Source organism: Cibotium barometz, chromosome 18 (assembly GCF_041138505.1).
Source record: "Cibotium barometz isolate CiBa-2024 chromosome 18, ASM4113850v1, whole genome shotgun sequence".
Lineage (NCBI taxonomy): Eukaryota > Viridiplantae > Streptophyta > Polypodiopsida > Cyatheales > Cibotiaceae > Cibotium > Cibotium barometz.
This window is the reverse complement of record NC_141063.1, coordinates 5,909,967-5,935,775: the sequence shown is the minus strand read 5'-3', so window position 1 is coordinate 5,935,775 and position 25,809 is coordinate 5,909,967. Positions and strand designations below refer to the sequence as shown.

Sequence of the window (25,809 nt, the reverse complement as noted above, 5' to 3'; positions counted from 1 at the left end):
TGGGCCGCTGTGACATGGTGCTCAAGGTGGTAAAACTGAGCTCGCGCGAGAAGGTCCTGCGATGATGGGAGATGATGGCTCGGATCCTCCTGTGGTGGCGTGGCCGTGGGCAAGGGCCATGGGGTCTCTGGCGTCCAGCTCTGCATAACTCGGTGGCTCTATCAAGTGTCACACCTCTCGGCCGAGCTCCTGCACTAGCCTGTGGTCTAGGTATGATGGGTGGATCAGCCCTCGGAGTGCTGGTATGGAAGAAGTCGGTGAGAGCTTTCTCTGCTGGTCCTCGAGCAAGTACAACTGATCTAGATCTCACTAAGGACTCCCTGTGTCTACGGAGCTCTAGAAGAAAAAGTCCCACTAGACATCTCTGATCCGGAAAGTCCATGATCCTGGAAAGTGGTTCGAACCCAGCTCGGAAGAGGCAGTGGAACCTCCCCCGAATCTCATAGTATATAGGGCATCGGCATATGTAATGATCCTCTGTCTCGGGCTCTGTGTGGCAGAGTTGGCATATCCTGTCCTCTGGTGGGACGAGGTGCGGATCTGGCCATCGCACATCTCACCCCAAAGGATAGGTGTATGTCCATGTAGCGTGGGCGGATGATGAACCCATCCTCTGTCAGGCATAGGAGGTGATCTCTGTAGAAGGCCATCTTCATCCCCAGTGGACAACTAGTTGAACTCCATGTCCTCTGAGTATCCAGTCTGACAATGTCATTCTTGATAACCCTATTCCGCTCTGTGCGGCTGAGAGCAAATGACGGGGTCTCTATGCTGTACTGGAACGGGGGGAGTGTCTCCATCTGCATACCGTGCATGCTAAACCAAGTGCCTACCTGTGCATACCGGCACTTTGTATCTCCCTCAAGTGTCATTTGTCTCGAGGACTCCAAGGCTAGCCAGGGGTATCTATCAAGTGGAAGCTCCCATAGCCTATGCCAGTTGACAGGGAAGCCCTCACATAAAGCCTTGTTAAACATGTGAACCAATAAAGGGGCTAGCGTGTCCCTAGCATGGGAGAAATGCTTGGTGAGGAGTCCATCATGATCATGTGCTCTCCCAGTCTGCATCCTGTCAATAGCATCTCTCACCATGCTGAGGTCAAAGAAGGAAGAGTGTGGGGGACGAGGTTCGGGTGGATGGGGGAGAGGTGGCTTGGGGACATGGTAGAGAGAGGTGGCATAGGTGTGCCAGGTGCTGGGTGAAGTAATCGAAGTCGAAAGGCGATGATCCTGGAAGATCCTCCAAGCCTCCTTACAGTCCCTTCCAAGAAATAGCTGGTATAGCTCCTGCTCAAGCCTGGCTAGGTAGGCTCTCTTCTTTCTCCGTGTGAGACGTCGAAAGATCACTCGCGCCTGCTGGTGAGTGGTGGATCCTAGTGCCATCTCCCGATGTAGACGGGCTTGGGTATCACGACATTCCTCAAGAGAGAACGAGCAGGGGATTGAAAACGTCAAAATGTTAAAACCTTTGCTAAGGCTAAAGTCAATTTATTTATATAAAAAAACATTACCTCACGTTTTTTATGAAAGAAACGTTTCTTATTGATTTATTGACATATATACTATGAGTTATGCCACATATGCTATGAGTAGTGCCACATGTGTCCAAGGGCACTTTTCTCCCTTTGGGTTGTTCCCCTTGGATATTAGGCGTGAAAGGACACATCATGCATTGTCTTTTGATATTGTGGAGTCAACCCTCTTGCTCCACATATTGTATCCTATCTTCTTTGAGCATCAATCACCATCTCTCTCTCTCTTGAGAGTGCTTACTGCTGTGTTTTCTATGTGTGCCCTCCTGTACAAAAGGGAAAGAAAATGAAAAACAGAAGCCAAATGCATGGCAAACACCCAAGAAAAATGTCCCTCTTAGAGGAGTTGCTATAGTGTCTCGTAATTGAACAAGAGGAACCTCTACAGTGGGGCAAACTTCTGGGGTGCCTGATATCTCGAGTAATATTGCAAGTGTGGGCACAGAATGTGAGCTATAGTTGTGAGGAGTTTTTCTGGTTGTATCAAGAAGGTTCAACAAAATGCATTTTGGAAGGTGAACTTCAGTCCCCTGGAAGATAGGGAAATCTATGAGACAAGGATGTCCTCTCAAAGCTCAGCTATATGCTATTGCTACACATCCAATGTTCCTATATATAGGTAAGTTGTCACATGATGGCCTATTTTCTGGAATTTCCATGGGGAATGGAAACAATTTTGTGGCTCAAGCCTATGCTAATTATTCTTTCTTTTTTCCTCGGAATACAGAGCCTGATGTCAGGGTAATCATGCAAGCTTTGTCACTTTATGGGTTGACTGTTGGGCTGAACGTCAACTTGCAAAATCAAAGCTCTTACCATTGAAAAATTATGATTGGCATAGATTAATCTAGCCAGGACAAATTGTGCCACCTAATCAGATAGTCAAGCATCTTGGATACTGTCACAAACCCCTATATTCTAGGAACATGCGGATGCGTGTCAGGCCTAGAAACATGCGGATGCATGTATGTATTATACCTAGGCATGTGTATGGATCATATGAGTGGATGCATATGAGTCCAAGGACATGGCAGGACATTTGTGGACTTTCGGGCGGTGCCCGTGTGGATTCCGGCCATGCACACATGGTGTGTTATGATGGCAGGCGGAATATTTTCAAGTACAAGAATGATGATAGGTGGTTCTCCAAGTTTACATGTGCACAATGCATAAATGATGCATGCCATAACTTTATTTTACTTTGTGTGACATTGTCTTGCTGCTTGGACAATGCTTGTTATTTTGGCTTGTGAAGTCCGAGGGACCGGGGACGCCCGGGCACCTTGTGGACACGTGTGTGCACTCTTGTTTGGGCCTAAAACTGTGGGCTTATGGGTTTTGCAGGTGGTAAGTGCGTCCACACTCAATTTACAGCTTACTTCATTTACTACTAAGGTTTATTGGTTTACAGGTCCACACTCATTAATAAGTGGCCGGACAACTTATAATGCGTTCGCATTTGGTTGGACCAAAATTAATGAAGTCCGGACAGCTTATGGCCATTTCCCATTTGGTTGGACCTAAACTTATAGAAACAAGACAAATGGAGCACTATGGGCTGGACACCTACCTGGACACCTTATGGGGACACATGTCGGCCAGCATGTGTAACCACCAGGCCCCTGAGGTGGCACCTGAAAAAGGCGCCTCCCTCAAGAGGCCTTTTTGGGCTGTTTTACTCATTATTCAACATATTGGAGAGCTGGTTGGAGCTTTGGGAGTTGCTACACGGCTGGTTGCTTGCTTCCCGGACTCACACAAGCTTGGACAACGATCCCCACACTCTTCTAAAGGGCTGGTTGGTAAATTTCAGACCTGCAATTTCTGGTTATTGCGAGTTTTGGGCTAGTTACAGGTGTCCAAAGTCAACTTGGACAGTACAGGACAGCTCTAGGGACCTCCACAGGGCTGTAGGACCCTTTACAGGTGGATTTCTCGCGACAGAAAGTTGCTGTTTTGGACTGGTTATTGCACAAAACAGGCCGGACAGCAATGGAATATGTGAGCATGGATGTGTCTCAAGGATTCCTGGTATAGCAGGTGCTTAGGGCAAGCATTGGGGACACTTGCTCACAGAGAACACAGGTTTCTGGATCAGTTTCTCGCGTGGAAACAGGGCCTAAAGATCCATTTACATCTTGTGCAGGGCGGAGTACCTGTGAGGATTGTGATACTCTTGTGCAGGGCGGATGTACCTGTGAAGAGGCTTGTGCAGGGCGGATGTACCTGTGAAGAGGGCGGATGTACCTACAGATTCTCTTGTTTGAAATGTTTTCATTCATAATGTATTTGGAAGAATCAGGTGCAGGCTGGTGGTGAATCCCCAGGCACCCGTAATCTTGTACTTTGCAGACTCTTTTGGTAATATAACCTAAAGGGGGGGGGGGTCAGCCTATCATCGGCCCCTTTATGTGGTGTACTGTCATTTTCAGCTTTGTGGTTGTAATGCTCAAGTGTTAAGTGCTCAGAATCTTGTTCACATTTATACGATTCCAATACACGTGACCGCCTCCCGTTACAGATACCCCATTGGATGAGAGATCTCCCTTATAGAAGAGACTAAATGGGTAATGCATAAGCTACATCACAAAATTGCATATAGGAAGCTGTCAACATGGCCTTTGCATGTACGTCTGTGAAAAGTGCAGTCTATAGTCAAGGTGTATATGCAATTCTATCTCCTTTTTCTGCCCTGGTCTCGTACACACATTGACATTTTCATGTCTAAAGCCTTGGAATGCTTGTGGAAAACAAAAGCGGATAGAAAAACCCTTCGTCTGATGAAGAAAGATTTGGTTTGTTCGCCCAAGATACACGGTGGTCTTAATATTCTCGATATCCACTACCATGCTCTTGCGAGAAAGGCGATGGTTCTACGTGATTTTGTGGCACAATCAAAGCCATGGCCTTGCATGTTAGGCAATATGTGTGTCTCCATGCGTACAGAAGCATATGGACTCTTTATGATGATACAGTTTTTGAACATTTTAATGCAAAAATCAAAGGTTCTCCCTATGCTACTGCTCTCATTCCAGACTGGAAAGCTTTGTTGCACCACTTACATTGGTCCGGCCGGTCCCCAAACTAGAGAAATTCTTTAGCTATGGAGAACATTCATTGGAGTAGGGTGTTTGAAGTGCCTCTTGCATTATCCCAGCCAAGGAAGGCCTATAACCTTTCCGTGCTTGGAATTCGCCACATACGGGATGTTATTGATGAGCATGGTATGGTTTTTTTGGTTTCCTTAAGCAATCCAACATTGTCACTTGGGATTGCATCATAGGTCAATTTGGAGGGTCAAAATGGAAATGATGCAACCATTATAGCCGTTGCCTACGCTTCAAGAACAATACAAACTTACACACTGGCTTTTTGGCAGGCAACCTCCTCGATATGCACCTCTTCCTTTTCATTAGCTAGCACTTTCTAGGGCATACAAGTTCCTCCCCCCACCCCCCCTGCCCTTGGATTCATGAGCATGAGAATCATCTTTGGAAGATGTCTAAATCCTTGCCTTGGTGGATGGAGAGCAGCATTGGGAAGGATATGGATGAAAAAATTACCATTGAAGTAATGATTATTTCTATGGAGATGTATTATGGGTGTTTTTCCGGTAGGGATTCTTTTATCACAAAGATGCATTGCTTCAACCTCATGTAGGCGATACTCTCACTACACTTACCACCTACAAAATCCATCAAATTTCCCATTAGGCAAACAAATGATGCAAAACACTTGTCCATCAAGGCGTCCTCATCACTTAGACTTCGCATGCTTTAAACCGAACATTGTCAACACAACAAAACAAGTCATACAAATAAAACGAAAGCCACAAGCACATATGCTTTCAATTTGAGCTCATGATCGGAAAGAAGCCCCATCTACCAATGATACTTGTACATACGCCCTGCCATGTAAATGGGCTCCCTAGGATCCATCCAAAAACATGTCAATAGAACGCCTGGTACGCTATGGACACACGTCAAATTGGTTACCCACCCATGGCCATGAACATACACAAGATTTAACCATAAAGTCTCAGAAATCAGGAATTTGTGACATTCCCCCTCGGTCATCCATTTAGAATGCAATGTCCAGTAATTCTTGAATTTGACCAAGCACTTGTGAGTAATTTTGCCTCCACACCTTTTTCGTTCTTTATGAGCAACTATTTGTTCTGGCTGCAATACTTCTTCCAATTCATTCACGTTTGGAGGATCTTCCAAACTAGGCTTTGTTGGAGGTGGTCCATATGGCTTCAATAAGCTCACATGAAATGCATTATGTATTTTCCAGTGATTGGGCAAAGCAAGCCTAAATGCAACCTCATTTATCTTCTAGCAAACTTTGGTAATTCCATAATAAAATCCATGGCAATGCTTTCCCATGGTTCGTGTGGTACAGGCAATGGCTGCAAAAGACCTGATGTCTTATGCCTGTCAAACTTTACCTTTTGACAAATCATACATTCCCGTACATATCGCTCAATATCTTTACACAAAGTTGGCCAAAAGAAATATCTTTCTAGAGCTTGCATAGTAGGGAATATACCACGATGTCCTGCATATGGGGGAGCATGTGATTCTTCCATAACTTTATATCTGAGATCCTTATCCACTCAAATACAATCCATATAAAGTAGACATCATTCAAAGTGTATGAGGGAATTGTTTAACCAACACATAAATCTATCCATATACTTTTGAAGTCCTCATCCAATCCATACAAGTTAGGCATAGCAGATAAGTCTTGATGATGAGCGGTTGTGATGGCATTAATTTGTGGCCTTCTTGATAAGCATCAGCCACTACATGCTTCTTTCCAAGAGTATGCATAGTGGTATCAAAGCCAGGTTTCCTTGCTCTTCTAAGAGAAGGACAGCTGTTGGGACACCAAGAATTGTATATTGTACTTGCTGGGCAGCATGGCTGAGGGATCTGGAGAGTTAATGCATGTTTCCATGGGTGATAAAAATGCAACAAATGTAAGTCTCTGGTGAAAATACAGAAATTGAGAAGCTCTGTTAGGAGCTTGAAGAAGTTAAAGCTGTTTTGCATTTACTTGTGGTGCAACATGCCTTAGAAGTGCATCAAAAGAGCATGCAGGACAATAGTGATTTTGAGCTCATTGCTACACAAATGGGACACCATGATCCGGATGTTCTTGCACTCTCATTTGCATATGTTAGGTAGAGGAGATCGTGACAAAGGCAAAAATGTGAATCATCTAGGCATGTCTCTTGTTATGGAGAATCTTGAGAGCCTTTCTCGCCATATGGAGAGAAAAAGAGAGAGACCTCCTCATGAAGAACATGTTGTTTCACCTATTTCATCTAAAAGGCTTGACAAACATGTGAAATTTGACATCTATAATGGGAAGAGAAATGTAAAAAGGCACTTGCATTTACTAGGCAGTTTGAGGTTGCCTTCACTGATGGTGATTTACTATGCTTCGCCATGTTGCCATGCATTTGAAAGACACTGCTTGTGATTGGTGCAAATGGGATCCACCGTCTCCTCGAACATGTTAGCTCCATCAACGGAAAGGCACCGGAAAAGACTTTAGTCAATTGGTTGTCCCAACACCCGCCCGGGGGGGGGGGGTGCGCCTCCTAGCAGCTCGGAAGGGAGAGCCCGGACTGAAGAGATAGCAATGGTCATCTCTACCGGCTCAGAAAAATGATGAATCAACCGGCAGAGGGAGCTAGCCGGCTGTCGCCGCTTCGGATCAGGCATGACCGAATGCGGCAAGAGTGCTCTGGAGAGACTGAGAGGGGGACGGGGTTCTCGTACCGCCACAGCAAGGAGAGCTAGAGGGGGGAGAGTCAGAGCAGACGGTGGCAAAGGAGGAGGGAGGAAAGGGGGGGTGGGGTTGGGAGGGAGGAAAAGAGAAGGGTTCGCCTGCGAAGGGGCAGAGGGGAAGGGGGGGAGGGAGAGAGAGAAGGCTCCAAGGCTGGGCCCGCTACATGCTCTGGGGGGTCAGCGATCCCCACGGGAGGCTGAAAACCTAGAGGGGGGTCCCGACAAGATAATGATCTCCAGAATGGGGGGGGACCATGAACGGGTTCCTCAAAAGAAGAGAGGGGGGTCCATCACAGTCAGGGGGCTACTCAGATACATGCTCAAAACAGTTCTCTGATACAACCGTATCCTCTTGGATCCTACCTACCTGACACGCATGCCGATGCCGCTCGTCTCTTGACATCGACCAACGGTCCTGCCTCAGGCCAGTGGTTTGCTACTCTCCTATGCCAGCCTTAGCCAAGGCCTAGTACTCTGGTACATGGGGGCCTGTGTCTCACCCACTCCCCTAGGGAGGGTCTGAACTGGAGCCGCAAGAGCCCGGGAAGGGGGGGGGGGGGGGGGGGGGGGAACTGGAGGCAGCCTCTTGGACTGCCAACGAGGGAGCGAAATTGTGTCAAGCACCGAGTCTCGGGAGGCGATGCAAACACGAAGAGACGGAATCCCAGCCATCCATGCAAGAACCGAAGGGGGGGGGGGGGGGAGGAGGGATATTCTATCACCCTCCCGATAGCACCACCTATCACCAGGAGGAGAGGAAGGTATTCCTTTCTAAGCCCTGGAAAGCACACTATCACAGGAAAGCTTGAGAGTTGAGACGCCAACCAAAGGGTCGGATGCCGTGTCGAAGCCGTGCTACCACCTCGCAAGTAAGGCATGGGCCGTATGGAATGCGACAAGGCTCAGTTGCATGACTCTATCTGAAGCTGCAGGCGAATTGAACTCAACCTAATAGTAGGATGAATGTCAGTGATCTTTACACGCGTGCGGAGAAGGCTTGCCTGTAACAAATCCCTAAACTGTCCACGCGCCGGGTGGCTACCCACAATCTTGCATACCAAGGTGGAGGTCCCCAAAGAGGCGATTGTTGAAGAGAGGAGCTGGAGATCCTCTTCAGAAAAAGAGAGGCAAGGGATAACGGAGTGGCTGCCATGGAGTCCTCTTCGAGGTTCAAGACCAGAAAATGCTTACACTTGCCATGGATAAAAAAACCCAGAGAGCAATAAACACCTGGATGGGAAAACAAGAGAGAGGATAAGGAGTGGGGAGCTGGCAGAAGCACAGAGGGGAGGCAGGGAAGAGGGTAAGGTGGAGAAGCAGCAAGGCTTAAGGCGAGGGCTGTTCAGGCGAGGGGGGCTGAGGTGGAAAAGACTGGGCGGGACAAGACAGCCCCGCAAAGAAGTGGAGAGGCGAGGGGGAGAGGTGCTGGAGAGGCTAGAGTGGGGGGGAGGATGTGGGCGTGGGCTGCAGGCAGAAGGAAGGGGGAGGCGGCAGAGAGGATGAGAGCGTGGACTGTAGGCGGAAGGGGAGGATGGGGATGTGGGCTGCAGACAGACGAGGGGAGGCGGAAGGGAGGATGGGGGCATGGAATGTAGGTGGAAGGGGAGGATGGGGGTGTGGGCTGCAGACAGATGAGGGGGAGGCAGAAGGGAGAACCGGGGTGTGGGCGTGGGCTGCAGGCGGAAGGGGAGCAAGCAGGAGGCAGCAGGCACTGACAAGAGAAAGCCCGGGGGGTATGTGTGTGTGTGGGGGGGGGGCGCAGGAGGGCAGGGCGATGGTGATAGGGTGCTAGGCGTGCCGGGGGGGATTGAGAAAACCACTTGAGCAAGGGCCTCTCGACTTCTTAAACATGATTTATAAGTTAGATTTTTAGAATAATTATTGGTTATTCTGGGGACAAGGAGATGGTGTGTGGCTTAAAATACCAGAAGAGAAGCCTTTGATGCATAGATGGCAAGAAAGATACCACAAGCTTACCTGGCTTGCAAATTCTGGAAGACCATCGCCCGGCGGGTTCTCCGCAAAATAACTGGAGAACAGTTTATTGTCCAGCTGCCGCCCCAATCATGATCATGAACAAGCCAGCTTTTAGTTCACCAAAAGACTCAAACTTTCCACAGCACACGAAGTGCTCAATACAAGATTACCTTGGTAGTGTCCACTGCAATTGGTAAATTTAGAAGATATTGTCCTGAATTTGCTATCTCCACCTCCTCATCGGTCAAGAGTTTATAGTTACTCCTTTCCATAATCTGAAACCAGATTACAGATCTGATCATCTCTCTCTCTCTCTCTCTCTCTCTCTCTCTCTCTCTCTCTCTCTCTCTAGCTTCAATGCACCCAACATCCACAAGCCCCCACCCACGGTTCATGACAACCCTCCACACTACAGCCCCAGACCGGGAGATCCTACACGTCATGCAGACAATTTCCCACTAGTAGCGGTCATGGCGTGCCTTAATCATCCTTTTACATGCCAAAGCTTATCAGGAACCCATCTTACATCCTTTTACTTGTTAAACATGCAAAGATCATAGTTGAATTGTTGAAAAAAATCAAGTGACACCCATCTTAGGGGAAGCCATGTAAATGTCCATGGTGTAAAGCCCAAAACCTTGGGAATAAAAGCCTTGTAGTAATGAGCCTAAAAGAGTGCACCTTAGAGTAAATTCAACCAATGTAAAAGCCAATAAGAGGTGAAGGAATCCATGCCTATGCAAGTGGACAAGAGCCTTGAACACTAGCCACCAATGTAGACTTGGAGCACATGGAAAGGGCATCTAGATCCACAAATCAAGGGGACAACTTTTAGCACCTAATCATGCTTATCATTGATCTAATCCTTGTATCCACCACAAGCCTATTTAAGAGACATGAATCTAATGCGAAATACGTGTGTGCCATTATCATCATCTTGCTCTCATTATGCTAATGTGATTAAGTTCTTAATCATATCTCATTAGTCATCATCGTTATGTTAATCCATAGCTCTAATCCACTATTAATATTAACTTATTACGTTCAATTGGTATCAAAGCATACCCTCCCCTTTGAGGCCTTGCTGGCTGTATGGTAAGTGGGGTGTGTGTCGTGTTGGACTCACACACACAGAATCCTGCAAATTAAGGTTAGGAGCAGTAAGAAGAAGCGCACACAGAAATGTGTGTGTGTGTGTGTGTGTGTGTGTGTGTGTGTGTGTGTGTGTGTGAGAGAGAGAGAGAGAGAGAGAGAGAGAGAGAGCCAAAAGTGTGGTAGCCACAAAATGCAAGTCAACCGTGCATGTGTGTCACATCCATATAATATAGAAGTACAAAATATTATATGGATAGAGTGTCCTTTCATACTTGATATCCAAGGGAAAAAACTTTGGAGCAACTTTGGAGCACCTACAGCCACATTGCCTCTAGGAAGAGGAACCGACTCGGGGTAAAGCATGCCAATAACCTTGTCTTCGTGAGCGCGAACTTGCGAATGCTTTGAAAGAGCGTGACCTAGAAGGCAGATCCCTTCACCGAGTGGGAGATGAGACAACAAGAAGAGCAACAAGAGGATGAGGTGCAGCAGCAGCATGCCAGTGAGGATGAGCTTAATGCTCCTTTGGCACAAGCTACCTATAACCATGAGGCGAGCTTGCACTTCACGTGGATGATCATTCATGGATCATGATTCATGGGCCTTACTACTTAGCTCTAGCCTCTAGCCTCTAGGCTTTAGCACTTTTTGTCATTGACTCAGTTGAGTCCTTCCATGTCTTCCGCCTCCTTAAGGCTTAGTCCTGACTCTTGAGTCATGACTAATTTTGTATCTACTTAATTATTAATACAATCAACCCTCAACACCTTCACTCTTTGATCGGCATATTTTGTTAATATGACTCAAAAGCTTACCATTTTAGTGTAAGTTTGCGCTCATTTTGATGTACTTCCAAAGTAGAATAAGTGTAGAGTAGAAAAACTTTTAAAAAAAGTATTTTTTGAGTGTCGTTCCCTCCCCTATCCCCGTTCCCTACTTATGGCCGTCCCCCATCCCGTCCCCCGTTCCCTTGTGACTAAGGATACGACATAGGATAGTGATACACATACTTCTAGTGACTCATCTAGGGCTCCTAGGGCAGTTCCAGCCCAAGAGAACCAGAATGGTGTTGTGTTCTTCTCTAGTTATACAGATTGTTTTCCCCCATGTACTTCCAATCAGAGGAGGATTGTGGACAGGAGAGGGGACTGTTAGCAGCTCCATTTTCTGGTGCATGTTATCACGATTGTGACTTTATCTCTCTAATTACTATTGATTTGCCTTCAATCATTAAAAGGACACCAATGAAGGGTCACACTCTGTCACATGGGTCATCACCAAAGGACACATCTATTCAAAGAGACGCATCTATTGATCAATAGACACATCTCTACGTCCAAAGGTCATAACTATTCATTCAAGCGTCACACCCTTTCATCAAGGATGTGCCTCTTCATTTGCACCTCTTCAAGTCCTATTTAACAAGGCCTTGTGTCTCAATGCAACAACACGCAGCTTTCCACTCTTTGCCTCATGTTTACTCAAGTATTTAAGCATTAAGATATTTTAATCATGTTTAATTAAGCTAAAAGCTTAACACATGTCAGAGTTCCAAGCATTAAAAATCAAGCAGGACAAGGTCAAGATGTAGCAGAGACTATGGACAAGATGTGTAAGCCCAGCGGGGCGTGCAATGACAGACAACCACGTGTCCAAGAGATAAAGATTTAACGAGAGAGAGAGCAGAGAGAAAAGAGAATGGAGATATCACGGGAGTAAGATTTTTTTGAATATTTTATTATGGGAGTGAATCCGATTAATTAAGTGTGATGCATGGTTTATATGTGAAGCATGATAGTGAATGATGTCCATTTGTCAAAATTATTTTTGAGAGTGATTCCTAACTAATGACAGATATAAAGAGAGAGAGAGGGGAGAGAAAAGAGAATGGAGATATCCCGGGAGTGAGATTTCTTTGAATATTTTATCATCGGAGTGAATCCGATTAATTATATGTGATGCATGGTTTATGTGTGAAGCATGATAGTGAATGATTTCCATTTGACAAAATTATTTTTGAGAGTGATTCCAAAGTAATGGTAATCTAACATTGTGAACTATGTTGAGTATAGATCATGAGTTTGGAACACATTGGACGAAACTATCTAGCCGAGCACATGTATGCTAAATATTTGATTTTGTATGGTTTGGCCCATTGTACATATATTGGGTAAGGTTTATTTAAAGCATTGGACTAAGGTTCAATTTTGTAAAAAGCCCAATTTTGAAAAGCTATGCTATTTATGGATCCCAGAGCTAAATTTATGATAAAATGCTTTAAAGTGGAGCCACACGTTGGGGTGGAGATTGTACCCAATCTTGTGTTCTTTGATTTTTATGCTATGGTGTTTATGGTTTATTTCTTCTATTATTCAATTTGTGGAATATTTTAATCTCCATGTATCATGGTCCTGTAACAGTGATATCAGAGCACGGAAAATTCGAGTATTGAATTTGGATCATGAAGACTTCAAGAAAAATCAAGAAATTGATTTTTACTCAAAGGTTATTGGCTTGGAGTAAATTTTTGAAGGCTTTTCTTCTATTATTAAACTTTTGAACAGAAAAAAAGAAGCGTGCAGCATAAGGAGTACATGTACTTGAGAGATCTATTACCCTTTGGTTTGAGACGACAAAAGGGAGAAGACCTTTGGGCAAAGAAGAGAAGCTTTATGTGAAATTTCAAAGCCCTTGGATGTAATTAAAGATCAAGGGCAAGAAAAGAAGGTGGAGAACCACAAGTGGATTTGCAGAAACTACCCTCTTCATCAAAAAGTCGTTTTCATAGATTCTCAACCTCTTCCTGATCCGTCTGTACGGATGAAACCAGCATGAGAAGCAGGCTTTGGTCCAATTTTTGGATTACTAAGCTAGTGGAAACATCCAATTTCTATAATGGATGGCTATCGTGGGCTCAAGAAATGAATTACAAGCATGAAATTAAATCGTTTTTCTTCTCTCACAGTAACTGGATAATTGGAGTATATGGAAGAATTAAATTGCTAATTTTCCATCTCTCTCTCTCTTTTTCCCTAGGCAACGGCAACTACCACGACTGAGCTTTTTCTTCCCTCTCCAAATTCGCGCTACGTGTGGTGGGTTTTTTTTTTTGTTTTATCTATGCGCAGCTCGCAAGGCCGACGGCCGTTTTGTTGTGAAGCTTTTTACAAAGCTTAATAAGCTTACTAAAGCTTTAATTAAGCCTTAGCTTTAAAAACTTAAAGCTTTTGTCTTCTCAAAAGCTTAACTTCAAAGGGTTACAAGCATTTCAAAGCACGGACACAACTCAAGGGAAAATTCAAAATTTCCACAAATTGCAGAAAATTACTAAAACTTCTTCATATTATTTGGAAGCCTCTTACAACAACAAATATTTTCGGTGTTATCTCTCAGCAAAATTTTTGAAGATTTTTCGAAGCGGTTTTGAACGGGCTTCTTTCCGAATTGTCAACATCAAGGCATTATTCTTATTCTTCATTGGACGACATCGACTTCGACTTGAGGCATAGCATTGAAAATAACAGCTAAGTTTATTTTACCATCATTCATACTATATCAATATTTTACCTTCTTTTCTTTAATCATGACTACAAATCCACAACCGCCTACTATCCAAGATCAACTAAATGCACTTCAAGCTCAGTTGTTGAGTGAGAAGAGGAAAAGAGAAGATTTTAAGCAGAAATTTGTTCGTAAGCGAAGACGTGCATCTTCGGAATCTGATTCTCAAGATTCTAAGGAGAACCCTATCCAAAGGACTGTGCGAACTACTCTCAAAGCTCAAGAGTCTCGAAAGGGACATAAGATCAGCAGAAAGGCTTCTACTTTTCAGGATTATGATGTTAAAAAGAATACACACATCATACTCGCATGGTTGAGCTAGCTTGATTATTATTTTTCTGGAGAGATTTTTTTTGAGAAGGATAAGGTTAAATGTGCTACTAATCATTTGGTACGTAGTGCAACTCTTTGGTGGAATGTTATTAGACAGCGCAAACGCAAACCAAAGTCATGGAAAGAATTCCAAAACTTGATCAAGAAGGATTTCTTACCTCCGTCATACAAGAGTAAAGCCAGACAGCAATGGGATATTTTTCGACAGTTGGAAAAGGAGAATATGTCATCCTACATTGACAGATTTTGGCAAACGTTATTACAACTTTAAGCTATAGAAAAAGTGCGCGAAAAAGAGCAAAGGAGAAAGTTTATAGCTGGATTGAAATCAGCTATTAGAGCAAAAGTGAACATGTTCCATCCTCATTCTCTTAGCAACACCATTTCTTTAGCCTTAAACTGTGAGAAGAAAAATGAACATTTCAGAGACACTACAGTGGCAGAATCTCACATTCCTCAGTTTCCTCGATCTAATCATCTCTCCAAACCTTTTGAGAAATTTCAACCTAAAGGCGAAGCAGCAAATGACAATGGTTCACAAGTGAATGGAAAGAAGACCGAATCATCAAAGAAGAATATCAATGGAAACCAAAAGCCTCGTGTGATTACATGCTACAAATGCAACAAAGAAGGAAATTATGCATATGAGTGTCAGAAAAGAGAAAGAATCAAATTGCGCTCGTGAACGTGATTGAAGACGAAGACAACAACGACCAACCAAATTAAGAGAGTACACCCAATCATGATTTCTACCACTAGAGAGGTAAGCCTAAAACTCATACTTATGCATTGTTCAATATATATATATATATATATATATATATATACATATACATATATAAGAATTTAGAGTCCTTAGGTGACCTTCTTACCAAGCAAGAGGAGAAAAACTATAGTTAAATTCAAATTATTTATCATAATAGTTTCAATGACTAATATGTACTTTCTAAATGCGGATGAAAATACATATTAGATCATTCACTATTAAGACTTCATTGAAATAACAATGATACACATGTATTTTTCAATTGATCACTGAGAAATATATATTACTTATTGTCATTTCACAATGAACACATAGACTTTCGTATTTTCAACTCTACAAATTATGCTCTTTTCAAAAGTCGACGAGTTGTCTCTGACACACACTCGTGTTAATGTTCGTGAGGAACACTCTTTTGCATCACTATGATTAATATTAGTGATGCTTATCTATGACGGATAATTTATCACAATCTAGTATTGAGAGGGATTCTATCTCTGACGAATATTATATCTTGACTCTTTTCACTTGCTACTTAAAAATGTAATTGAGGACAGTTGCAACTCAAGCAAGAGGAAATGTTACGAATAATAACATTTTCTATTCATCTTGGGTAACCCAAGTGTGATTAAATAATTATTTGGTTATGAGTGAATCCAACCAAGTGTGACATATGTGACGCATATAAGAAATGTGTGAGTTTGATTGTGAGTGAATCCGATCAACTCTTCTAAATTAATTCTTGATGAGGGTGACCCAGTGTGGTATAAGAATTAAGAGTGAATCTGATTCTTTAGAGGGTGACCCTAGTTAGTTGTGAGTCAATCCAACCAGCTATGACACGTGTGAGACGTGTGGTGTGAGTTTGACCAACTCTATGAATACGTGCAACGTGTACGAAAACATTGTCTTTATTGTGAGTGAATCCGATAAACTATAAGACACGTGAGACGCATGTAAAAGACATTGTGAGTGAATCCAATGTGGGAACGATTAGTGTGTTCAATCTCCTGTGTGTGCTAATAGTTACAACCGAGGACGGTTGTCTTCTCAAACGGGAAGACTATCACGGGAGTGAGATTTTTTTGAATATTTTATCATGGAAATGAATCCGATTAAATATGTGAGATGCATGATTTATGTGTGAAGCATAGTAGTGAATGATATCCATTTGTCAAAATTATTTTTGAGAGTGATTCCAAAGTAATGGTGGTCTAACATTGTGGACTATGTTGAGTATAGATCATGAGTTCGAAACAACCAAGGTGGACATTAAACGAGATTATCTAGCCGAGCACGTGTGCGCTAAATATTTGATTCTGTATAGTTTGGCCCATTGTACATATATTAGGCAAGGTTTATTTTTTATGAGGTACTTTTAAAGCATTGGACTAAGATTCAATTTTGAAAAAAGCCCAATTTTGGAATGCTATGCTATTTATGGCTCCAAGGGCTAAATTTATAATAATATGATTTAAATACCGTGCGTGGGAGTGGAGCCACATACGTTGGGGAGAAGATTGTACCCAATCTTGTGTTCTTTGATTTTTATGCTATGGTGTTTATGGTTTATTTCTTCTATTATTAAATTTATGGAATATTTTAATCTACATGTACCATGGTCCTATAACAAGGGATCTTGCACAATACACCACGCTGAGCGGGAAACAAGCCCCGCCCCCTTTTAGGAATTTATTTAGGAACAATCCACGGGCACGAGGATCAATACAATCAATGAATACAAAACAAATAGATATGCCGATATAGAATATCCAAGTCAATGTCGATGTCAAGGCACAAGATCTCTGATGCCGAGCACAACACAGGAATGACCCACAAGTATCTCTCACCGAGCGAGTACCAGATCCAATATCCAAATCCAAATCCATTGAATCCAAGTCCAAGTTTCAAATCAATTCCAAGTCCATGATCCAAGTCCAGATCCAAATCCATGTCCAGGCTATATGTCCAAGTTGCATGTGCAAGCTCTATGTTCCATGTCCAAGCTCTATGTCCAAGTTCTCCATGTCTATGCTCCATGTGCAAGCTCTATGTTCTATGTCCAAGCTCTATGTCCAAGTTACATGCCTTTCCATGCCCAAGCTCCATATCCAAATATTTCAAGCTTCTACACAATGTACACAGTAAGGGTGTGTAGATGATGAAGTATATGACAACCAATAGTAAACTCAATGTCCAATCCTGAGGTAGAGAGCGTTCCCTAACAAGGTCGAAAGAAAGCCGGCCGACGTTATCAAATAACAGGCAGTTCAAATGGCGGAGCTGGGTGGTCCACAAGCAAGGGGCAGTGCTTCTTATGGCGCAGCTAGGTTCAGGCGGTTCTGTACAGCAACATGGTGATGTTGGAAGCACACGGTAGCTGGCAGAAACAGTTGGTGGCACAGCTTCTGTAGATGGCAACCAAACAAGGAACAGCAGGTAGACGATGTTAGTAGCAGCCGGCTGTAGACAACACTGGCTGCTGCTGCAAGGGGGTTCAGAACAGTAGTACAACGGTGCGGGCTGCAGATGACAGAGAGGCGACGCACAGTTCAGCAACAGGTTCAGGCCGTGGCCAAAGGGCAGGCAGTTGGTGCTCTATAGGCGGTGACACCAGCAGCAACGTGCGCTTGTGGTAAGCAGGCGCAAGGGAACAGCAGGTGCTTGATGGCAGTACTGAATAGGCAGCAATGGAGGCCAGGTAGTAAGACGGCAGCCAAATAAGTGCTGGCTAGCGGCTATTGTTCAAGTGGCGCAAAGCAGATGTATGGCACGGTTGCACACAGATGGGCGGCAGCAGCTGCTAGTGATCCAGACGGCAGCTAGTTGTTGGCAAGTAGCATACACCACTGGCGGTGGTTATGTAGGTATGGTGAGCTTAAAGCTTCCTTGATAATCTCCACGCTTCGTTGAAGATGTTGATGATGGTAAAGGTGTATCTCCAAGCTTGATAATGGTTGAGAGAATACTCTTCAAATTAGTACTCAAGAAGGGCACAAGCTAGTTTTATACTAGAGGGGAGCCCTGCTTTTTGCTAGAAAGCTTACCCATGCTTTTTCTTTGCTTTCCTCTTTTACTCTTATTAATAAAATATTATTCATCTTTTGATACTTTGCTTTTTCGGACTTTAAGGCCTTGCTTTTTGGCCTTAGAGCTGCTTTTTGAGAAAGCGCCTTTTAGCTTTTTGGTCCGGCTTAGTCTCCTCTTTCCAATGGTGCCCTTGGCTCGTGGTCAACCCTGTTTGACTTTTTGCTTTTTCTTGTTTTTTTGCCAAGAATGGTGCTTTTTCCAATGCCGACTATAGGAACCCTGTTCCCATGTGTCCATCAACTAGTCCATGTGTCCGGGCATGAGTTCTATCATGTGAAAAGAGCTAGGAGAGCCAAATAGTTACAAGATGTGTTCTGAGTTCATTGTTCGAGGTTTTGTGACGTGATGTGTTCACAGTCCACTGTTGGGGGATTATGGGCGTGGTATGTCCATCTGCTCATCATTCTATATACTTGGAGTTCACTGCACATCGTGTGGAAATTCAGAGCCATGCAGATTTCTTTGCTAGCATTCTGTTTCGAGGAGTCAAGTTGGCATGTGCTCTTTCCGAGGCGTATCTGGTACTGCACAATACTCGAGTGTCCAAGGTTGCATCTTCATTATCTTATCTTCTTCAGACTTTTGCACACACTGAGCTACAGAGGGGGTGTTAGAATATTGTGCATCTCCATGTGAGAGAACTGGACCTTTTTAATTGAGCACATGTATTTTAATATATTTTCTAGGTCATGGACTGATTTGTTCCTGTCGGCCAGCTTCATGTACAGTTGGCCAACTTCTTGGCTACTTATTCTCCTTATATAGAGGCCTCCTCCCCTCATCACTCTTACGTCACATCCTCAAGCACATTGCTTAATGCTCAGTTGCTGGCTATCACCATTGTAAACTTCTAGCTTATCAATAAAGGTAATCTTGTCAACAATCGCTTTGTCCCTCCTCTCTCTCTCTCTCTTTCTTTGTCTATGCTTCCGCCTGTGCATACTCCAACAGTATGAAACGTTTATGAAACTTCCCCGGATTGTATGAAATGTTTTTAGAACATTTCAAAGACGCATTTTTCCAAATGGCTTGAAAATAAAATGTGGTGGTAGAGTGACCCTAAGTTCATAGACAAAGCTCAAAGGCTTGGATTTTGCTACACATGTGGAGAATAAGGCCACATGACCTTACAATGTACCAAGAATGCTCCCTTCATGATCTACATCTCAAGATAGATATCCGAGCTAAAGCAGTGCTGGTAGAAGATCCAACTAAAGAAGAGTGCACTAAGAAAGGAGGTATGCCTATAAACTCGTCTATGTATGTTTATGCAGCAATTGAATCTAGAGAAGTTCATACTCATTATAGCTCGATAAAGATTAAAGAAACTATTTTAGGCTGAAAATGTGATTTTTTAATTGATTCTGATAGTAGTCATAGTTTTCTATCTCCTAGAATGGTGAAAGCTCTTAAATCTACTTCACATTGAGACCGACAGACCTCTTTAATTGGCTACTAGAAAAAAAGATTTCATTACAGATCCTTAGTTTCAACTTGGACAATGTCCAATCCTTATCAAAATTTTCAAACTGCTTGTCGGGGACAATATGATGTCATACTAGGAATGGACTAGTTGATTAAAACCAAAGCTATCATTGACAGTGAAGCTAGACCTAGTGGGTGCCTGAAAGCACTTGAGCTCTAGATTTGCTAGTAATACGTATGCTCTAGCTAGGCAAGCTAAAATTGCGGGATTTCATGGATAATTTTTTGTCCAGAAAAGATCACCGTAAGATACATACTTTTTTTCCCCCAAAAAAGATCCTTCTATTAGTTAAAAGAAAACCCACCAAACAGCGTAATACAACTATGTCCATGACCATGAAAAAATGAAGAGGGGCTCCCTCCATGGCTCACAGCTCTCGGAGTGGAGAAGAGCCAAATGTAATGTCAGATGACCGTGCCCTCCTCTGTAGAATAGAAGGGTCCAGTGCTCTAGGTGCAATGAAAAGCCGCTCCTCGTCTCTGCATGCGCTTTGAGTCCCCTGTCACACACTCCACGTGTCCCGGTAGGGTGTGAATGAGATCTAGCCAAAAAGCACGAATGGTCTCCGCAGGCAACCGGGCTCACCTCCAATGCTCTTACTGCAATACACACGCTTGATGTGCCAGGTGGCCAAGCTGCAGACGAGCTCCCAGAGCTAGCATGTTCCACTCTCCAGAGTCTGATGTCGCACGAGGGTTGTGGCCTATTGCATGCATAGAAGCCTTGTTGTACTTGATCCAGCCCTAAGCCTACTAATTAGGAACATGCAAAGAATATATAGAGAGAGAGAAGAGAGATGAACCGTATTTTCAGTATATTGATATGTTACAAAAAAGATGTCTTTGATTGTGGCCTTTGGCCTTCCAAACATGGACGAAATTCTGACTTACAGGACTGTCGAATGACCTGCCTCATAGGGGGGGTCAGATAACTACGATTGATGCTAGCTTAGCCTTATATAGGATCCACTAATGCCCTCTAAACTAGGCCTAGCCTTATATAGGCTCCACTAATGCCCTCTAAATTGGCCGACTGTTATCGGCCAGTTGCCAACTTCATCAGGTTGCTACTGTCCACCTAGACGACTGCTCTTTTGTAGGGCTTCTTTTGTGCTTGTCTGAGCTTGCTAGTGCCCTAGAATTAGTCCTAGAGTGTTTCCTAATCAGACATTAACTATGAGGTTAGCCATGTCCACGTGTGTGCATGTGACATTCCCTCCTGCTAAACTTGATGATGATGATGGGTTGGAAACATGCCATCCTTCCTCCCTGGACTACTAACTCTGTACTTTGACTGCCTAACTTCTGACACTTGAGAACCCTGTCATTCTTGTGATTCCTCTCCAGGTTAGTTAGAGAACTGTGCATCTGTTCCACTTTGTCCCCATGCCTGCAATCTCTTTCCCTTAACACGGCTATGGTCTCCTATTGAGAATGATCATGCCTGATGCTCCATCTTTTGAACTTATCTAAAAGCCAATGGTATGCTCTTTTGAGCACACGACTCCCAGGGAATGCTTTCCTCTAGCTTTGCCTGCTGCAAACCACCTCAAAAATCCTACCCTAGATGCATTCTTCCATGGATCTATGCATCTTTCTTGGGACAGTTGAGTGCTTAGATGGTTGTGCCTGAAGTGAGACAAGTGGCCTCACACTTGTCACCTCAGCTCTACACTTGTCATTATAGCTTTAACTTGCCATATTAGCTAATGAGAACCCCAAATCTATAAATTGGAGCCCTCATTTGCTATTGCCATGGGGTATCGTATCTCAACCATATTGGCTGAGAGACAGTCATATGGGTTTATGGACAGCTTTATGTGCGTATAATTCAGCCATATGGGCTTATGGACAGCTTAATGCACTGCACCATGATGTCCCATCCACGTTATTGGGTACTTGCTATTGTCATGGGGTATTGTATCTCAGCCATTGGGCATGAAATTGAGCCATTGGGGATTTGCTATTGCCATGGGGTATTGTATCTCAGCCATATTGGCTGAGAGACACTCATATGGGTTTATGGACAGCTTTATATGCATATAATTCAGCCATATGGGCTTATGGACAGCTTTATGCGCTGCACCATGATGTCCCATCCACGTTATCAAGAAATAACGAAACGTTCATAACCATCACATTACTTCGATAATTATTCATGGTTATATATGGACAAATCTTTAGCATGTGCTCCCCCAAAGCCCGTACATGATATTTTTCTCCTTGGGTAACAAAATACGCCAAAGCCACTTCCATCCCTAGGGGCCCACAATGCGGACCCTCTAGAGGGGATTGGGGGAAGTACTTCGAAGAACAATCGTGATGAGCGGATGAGACTACTGTGGGGACCAACCTCCATGGTGATCAAAGGGAGGCCTCCCACCAACCCGAATATCAAGAGAGGGACCAAAGGAAGCCATCTAGGCATCGTAAAGGGATCAGCAAGGGGAAGAAGCCAGTATGTGCAGCCATGAAATAAAAGTCTGTACAGCTATGAAGTAAGACCTTTGTGTGCAGCGCATGTGCATGTATGTGCACACGCACGTGTGTGTGAGTGTGTGCGTGTGTGTGTGTGTGTGTGTGTGTGTGTGGCACTCAGAGCATTCATCGGAGTCGGGCTTTTCCTTGACCACTTGCTTTGGATCATCCTCAACGAGCCTATCATTTATCAGTATTGGGTATCTGTTCTGTGCACGATGTTATGGATGAGCATAGCATGGTTTTGTCTTTTCCTAGAGCACTCCAGACTTGTCATTTAGGAATGCACCACCGTCCAATTTGGCATGAGATTATTCAGCTATTGGAGCCCTTTCAGCCAGTGCCTCTTCTTGAGACGGTTGATGCATTGCAGGATTGGTCTGTTGACCGTCAGCAGCCGGGTTATCCAGATGTTCCATTTTATCTCCTCATTGTATCAAAGGCATATCGCTTGCTTATTCCTCCACCTTGGATTGTGGATCATGGGACCAATCCTTAGCATATTGACAAGCCGTTGTCTTGGTGGCGACTTACATTAAAAAAGGTATGGAAATCCAAGATGCTACTCAAACAATGGGTTTTCCTCTGGAGATGCATTACTGGCGTGCTTCCCGTAGGAGCCTTGCTTGCACGTCGGCATATTGCTCCAACTCTTTGTTGTCGATGCTTCCGCACTGCTGAGACTGTGCCTCATATGTTATGGACATGTCAGCATTCTTGCAACTTTATTCACCACCTCTCCAGCTCCTTACAGCTTCGTTTCCCTCGCCATCGATTTGGGCGCCTTTTTGGGATCTTTGGTAGATTACCTTCGGACCTTTCAGAGTTCGTGCTTTTCTTTGATTGGATGCGATTCTGAGCATTGTGGACCATCTACTTCACATGGAATTAGCTCCACTTTTGTGGTGACCCTGTTCCACCTTTTCCCCATTTCCGTACTGCTCTTTTCAGGTCTCTCCATGATTGCTTCGATCTCGGAGAGCTCTCCCTTCAGCAGTTTGAGGTGTTTTCACACTGTTTTTAGCTCCTTATTCATAGCACCACCCACATCGGGTGGCTATGAATGCACAGTGGCTTCACATCGTTTTCATTAATATATAGTGGCTTCACAAAAAAAATGTGTGTGTGTGTGTGTGTGTGTGTGTGTGTGTGTGTGTGTGGGAGAGGGAGAGAGAGAGAGTACAACTTTTTTAGTTTTAACAATAAAGTAGAAGCTTTTGCTACTTGGAGACTCTCTCTCTCTCTCACGAAGCGCCAAGCATAACGGATTTCTGAACGGTTCACCCAACGCAAGAAACGGGAGTTCTATGCTCGGAAAGAGAATGAGTTATACCGACTTTTCTTAGGGCTGAACTGCAAAGAGGCCTGGAGGAAACTCCGAGAACATCGCCCTCCCACACCTATTACCTGCTCAGACACATGGCACTCCTATGCATGCTCCCTCTATCATATCCCCCATCAGCCACCCCTACCCCCACCATCAGATCCCTGTCCCACCACCTCCACCTTCTTCACAAAGGGCATGGTCCTCAAGGCCATTCGTAGACTACGCAATGGGCGAGCCCAGGATCATGAGGGACTCACTACCGAGTACATCTCGCATGCCGATGATACCCTAGCACCCCTATTAGCCTACATGTTCAATAAAGCCCTTTGTGAAGGATTTCCACCCTCTTGGTCCACCAAAACCATCACCCCCATCCTCAAAGACGGAGATCCACTTGATCCTAATAATTACAGGTCAATCATGATTGGCCACACATTGGCCAAACTCTATGGATCAGTGCTAGAGGCGGAGCTCAATGCATTTGCAGAGAGCCAGGGATGCACAGCCTCAGGACAGGCAGGCTTTCGGAAGAGCTACTCTACCCTTGACCACATCTTCACCCTCCGTGCCATCATCGAGGAGGGTAGAGCAGCACATCAGAGGATTTACTACTGCTTTCTGGATTTCCGCAAAGCTTTTGATACTGTACCCCGAGCCCGCCTCCTACAGCGTCTACAGGAGATAGGAGTCCCATCTGACATGGTTTGGAGCATCATCGCCCTCTATGAGTCCGTCACCGGACGAGTAAGAGACTTCATTGACGGATTAGGCAGGGCTGGTCCCACACTGGCAGGCATATTGATCCCCATACTACTTTATGCAGATGACATCGTCCTCCTCTCAGACTCAGCCAAGGGGCTTCAGAGACAGTTGGATGCCTTACAAGACTTTTGCACTCAGCGGGACCTCTCTGTTAACCTTGGTAAAACCAAGGTAATGGTCTTCAATACCTCTCGCCCCTTCACATCCAAATTAAGCTTCACATATAGAGGGGATCATGTAGAGATTGCCTCTTACTATGTCTACCTTGGTGTCACTTTCAATGGCCCACGCTTCACCATGCTTCCTGCAGCACATGCCAGAGTGACACAGGGATAACCTTGAGCTTACTTGAGCGGCAATGCTTCCAGGCACATTTCTAGGAGCCCAAGACAAAGGGCTGGCTTTTTGACACCCTCGTCACACCAACCTTGATGTATGGAGCAGCCTTCTATGGACCAGATTTATCCGATGAGGATTGGCAGCGAGTTGAGAGGCCCCAGGTCATGATGTTCTCCCGTATGATCCACAACAAACCATCAGTCTCACACCAGATTATCCAGGCAAAGTTTGCTGCAGCCCCAATGGTAGTTGATGCACTCTTCTAGACAGTCACATACCTCCATCGCATTAGTCACATGGATCCCCACAGGTACCCGAGGCTTGCCCTGGAGTCCTCAAGACACCTAGCACTTGAGGGCCACTCCGGAGTATGGTATGCACTAGTTTCCAATTGGTTCTCAGTATATGGGCTCCGCATGACCGCCTACCCCCCCTTCAGTACAGTTTGGACTCCCCTTTTCTCCGGCTCTCTCACAAGGATACCAACCGGGTTATCCGGTTAGTTCTTCTCAGCATCTACACCCATTGCACATGGATCACACCTTCGGAGCTCCCCACGAAGATGCACTTATACAGAGATCACTTCCTCACTCCCTGAGGATGGATTCATCCAGCAGCCGGGCTACTTGAGTGCTCACATGTCCCATGCCATGCAGATTGCGAATGGCCAGATATGGGTTTCATCCCACCACCTCAAAGTGGAGACAGGTAGAGCTGAGCGCATCTTTAGAGCCGAGAAGCTCATACGGAGACCCAGAGAGGAGAGGATCTGCCGATTATGCCACACAGAGGTTGAGACCGAGGAAGTTACATATGCCGCTGCCCAATATACTATGAGATCCGAGGGAGGTTTCACTGTCTATTTCGTGAGCGATTTGGTCCACTCTCCAGGATCATTAACTTCCAGGACCAACATTGCCTAGGCCTCGTCCTGCTTGAGCTCCGCAGACACAGGGACACCTTCTTGAGAGAGCTTCGGCCCCAGCCACCCTGCCCCCTACCTCGGCAGCCAACCATCACCAGTTTCTTCCGCACCCAGGAGGTGGAGGACACTTATAGAGTGGATCTAGTGGAGCCTCCACGAGCTGCTCCAAACCTGCCTCGCCCGAGAGGAGTTACCTCGGACCGAGCCTCCGCACTCCAGCGTGCTCGACGCCCCTACCCCCCTATCGGTGTTGGTCATGTCCACTCCCGGCTAGTTCAGGTGTGAACCCAGCTTACTCATGAGCACTTTTTCCCTGTGACTGGACATAGGTTATTTCCCCGT

The 25,809-nt window shown here is 44.7% G+C and overlaps 1 protein-coding gene across 3 annotated transcripts in view; it reads right to left on the bottom strand.

Annotated features, from left to right (window-relative positions):
- The window catches only part of LOC147628846 (aminopeptidase (DUF3754)), a 103,211-nt gene that overhangs the window by 35,633 nt on the left and 41,769 nt on the right, over positions 1–25,809 (bottom strand). For all 3 annotated transcript variants that reach the window (XM_086812005.1, XM_086812004.1, XM_086812007.1), the window contains exons 6-7: positions 9,480–9,584; positions 9,310–9,384 (exon numbers count right to left, since the gene is read on the bottom strand). In XM_086812005.1, coding sequence (XP_086668131.1) covers positions 9,310–9,384; positions 9,480–9,584 — 180 coding nt within the window. The remainder of the gene's footprint in view (positions 1–9,309; positions 9,385–9,479; positions 9,585–25,809) is intronic.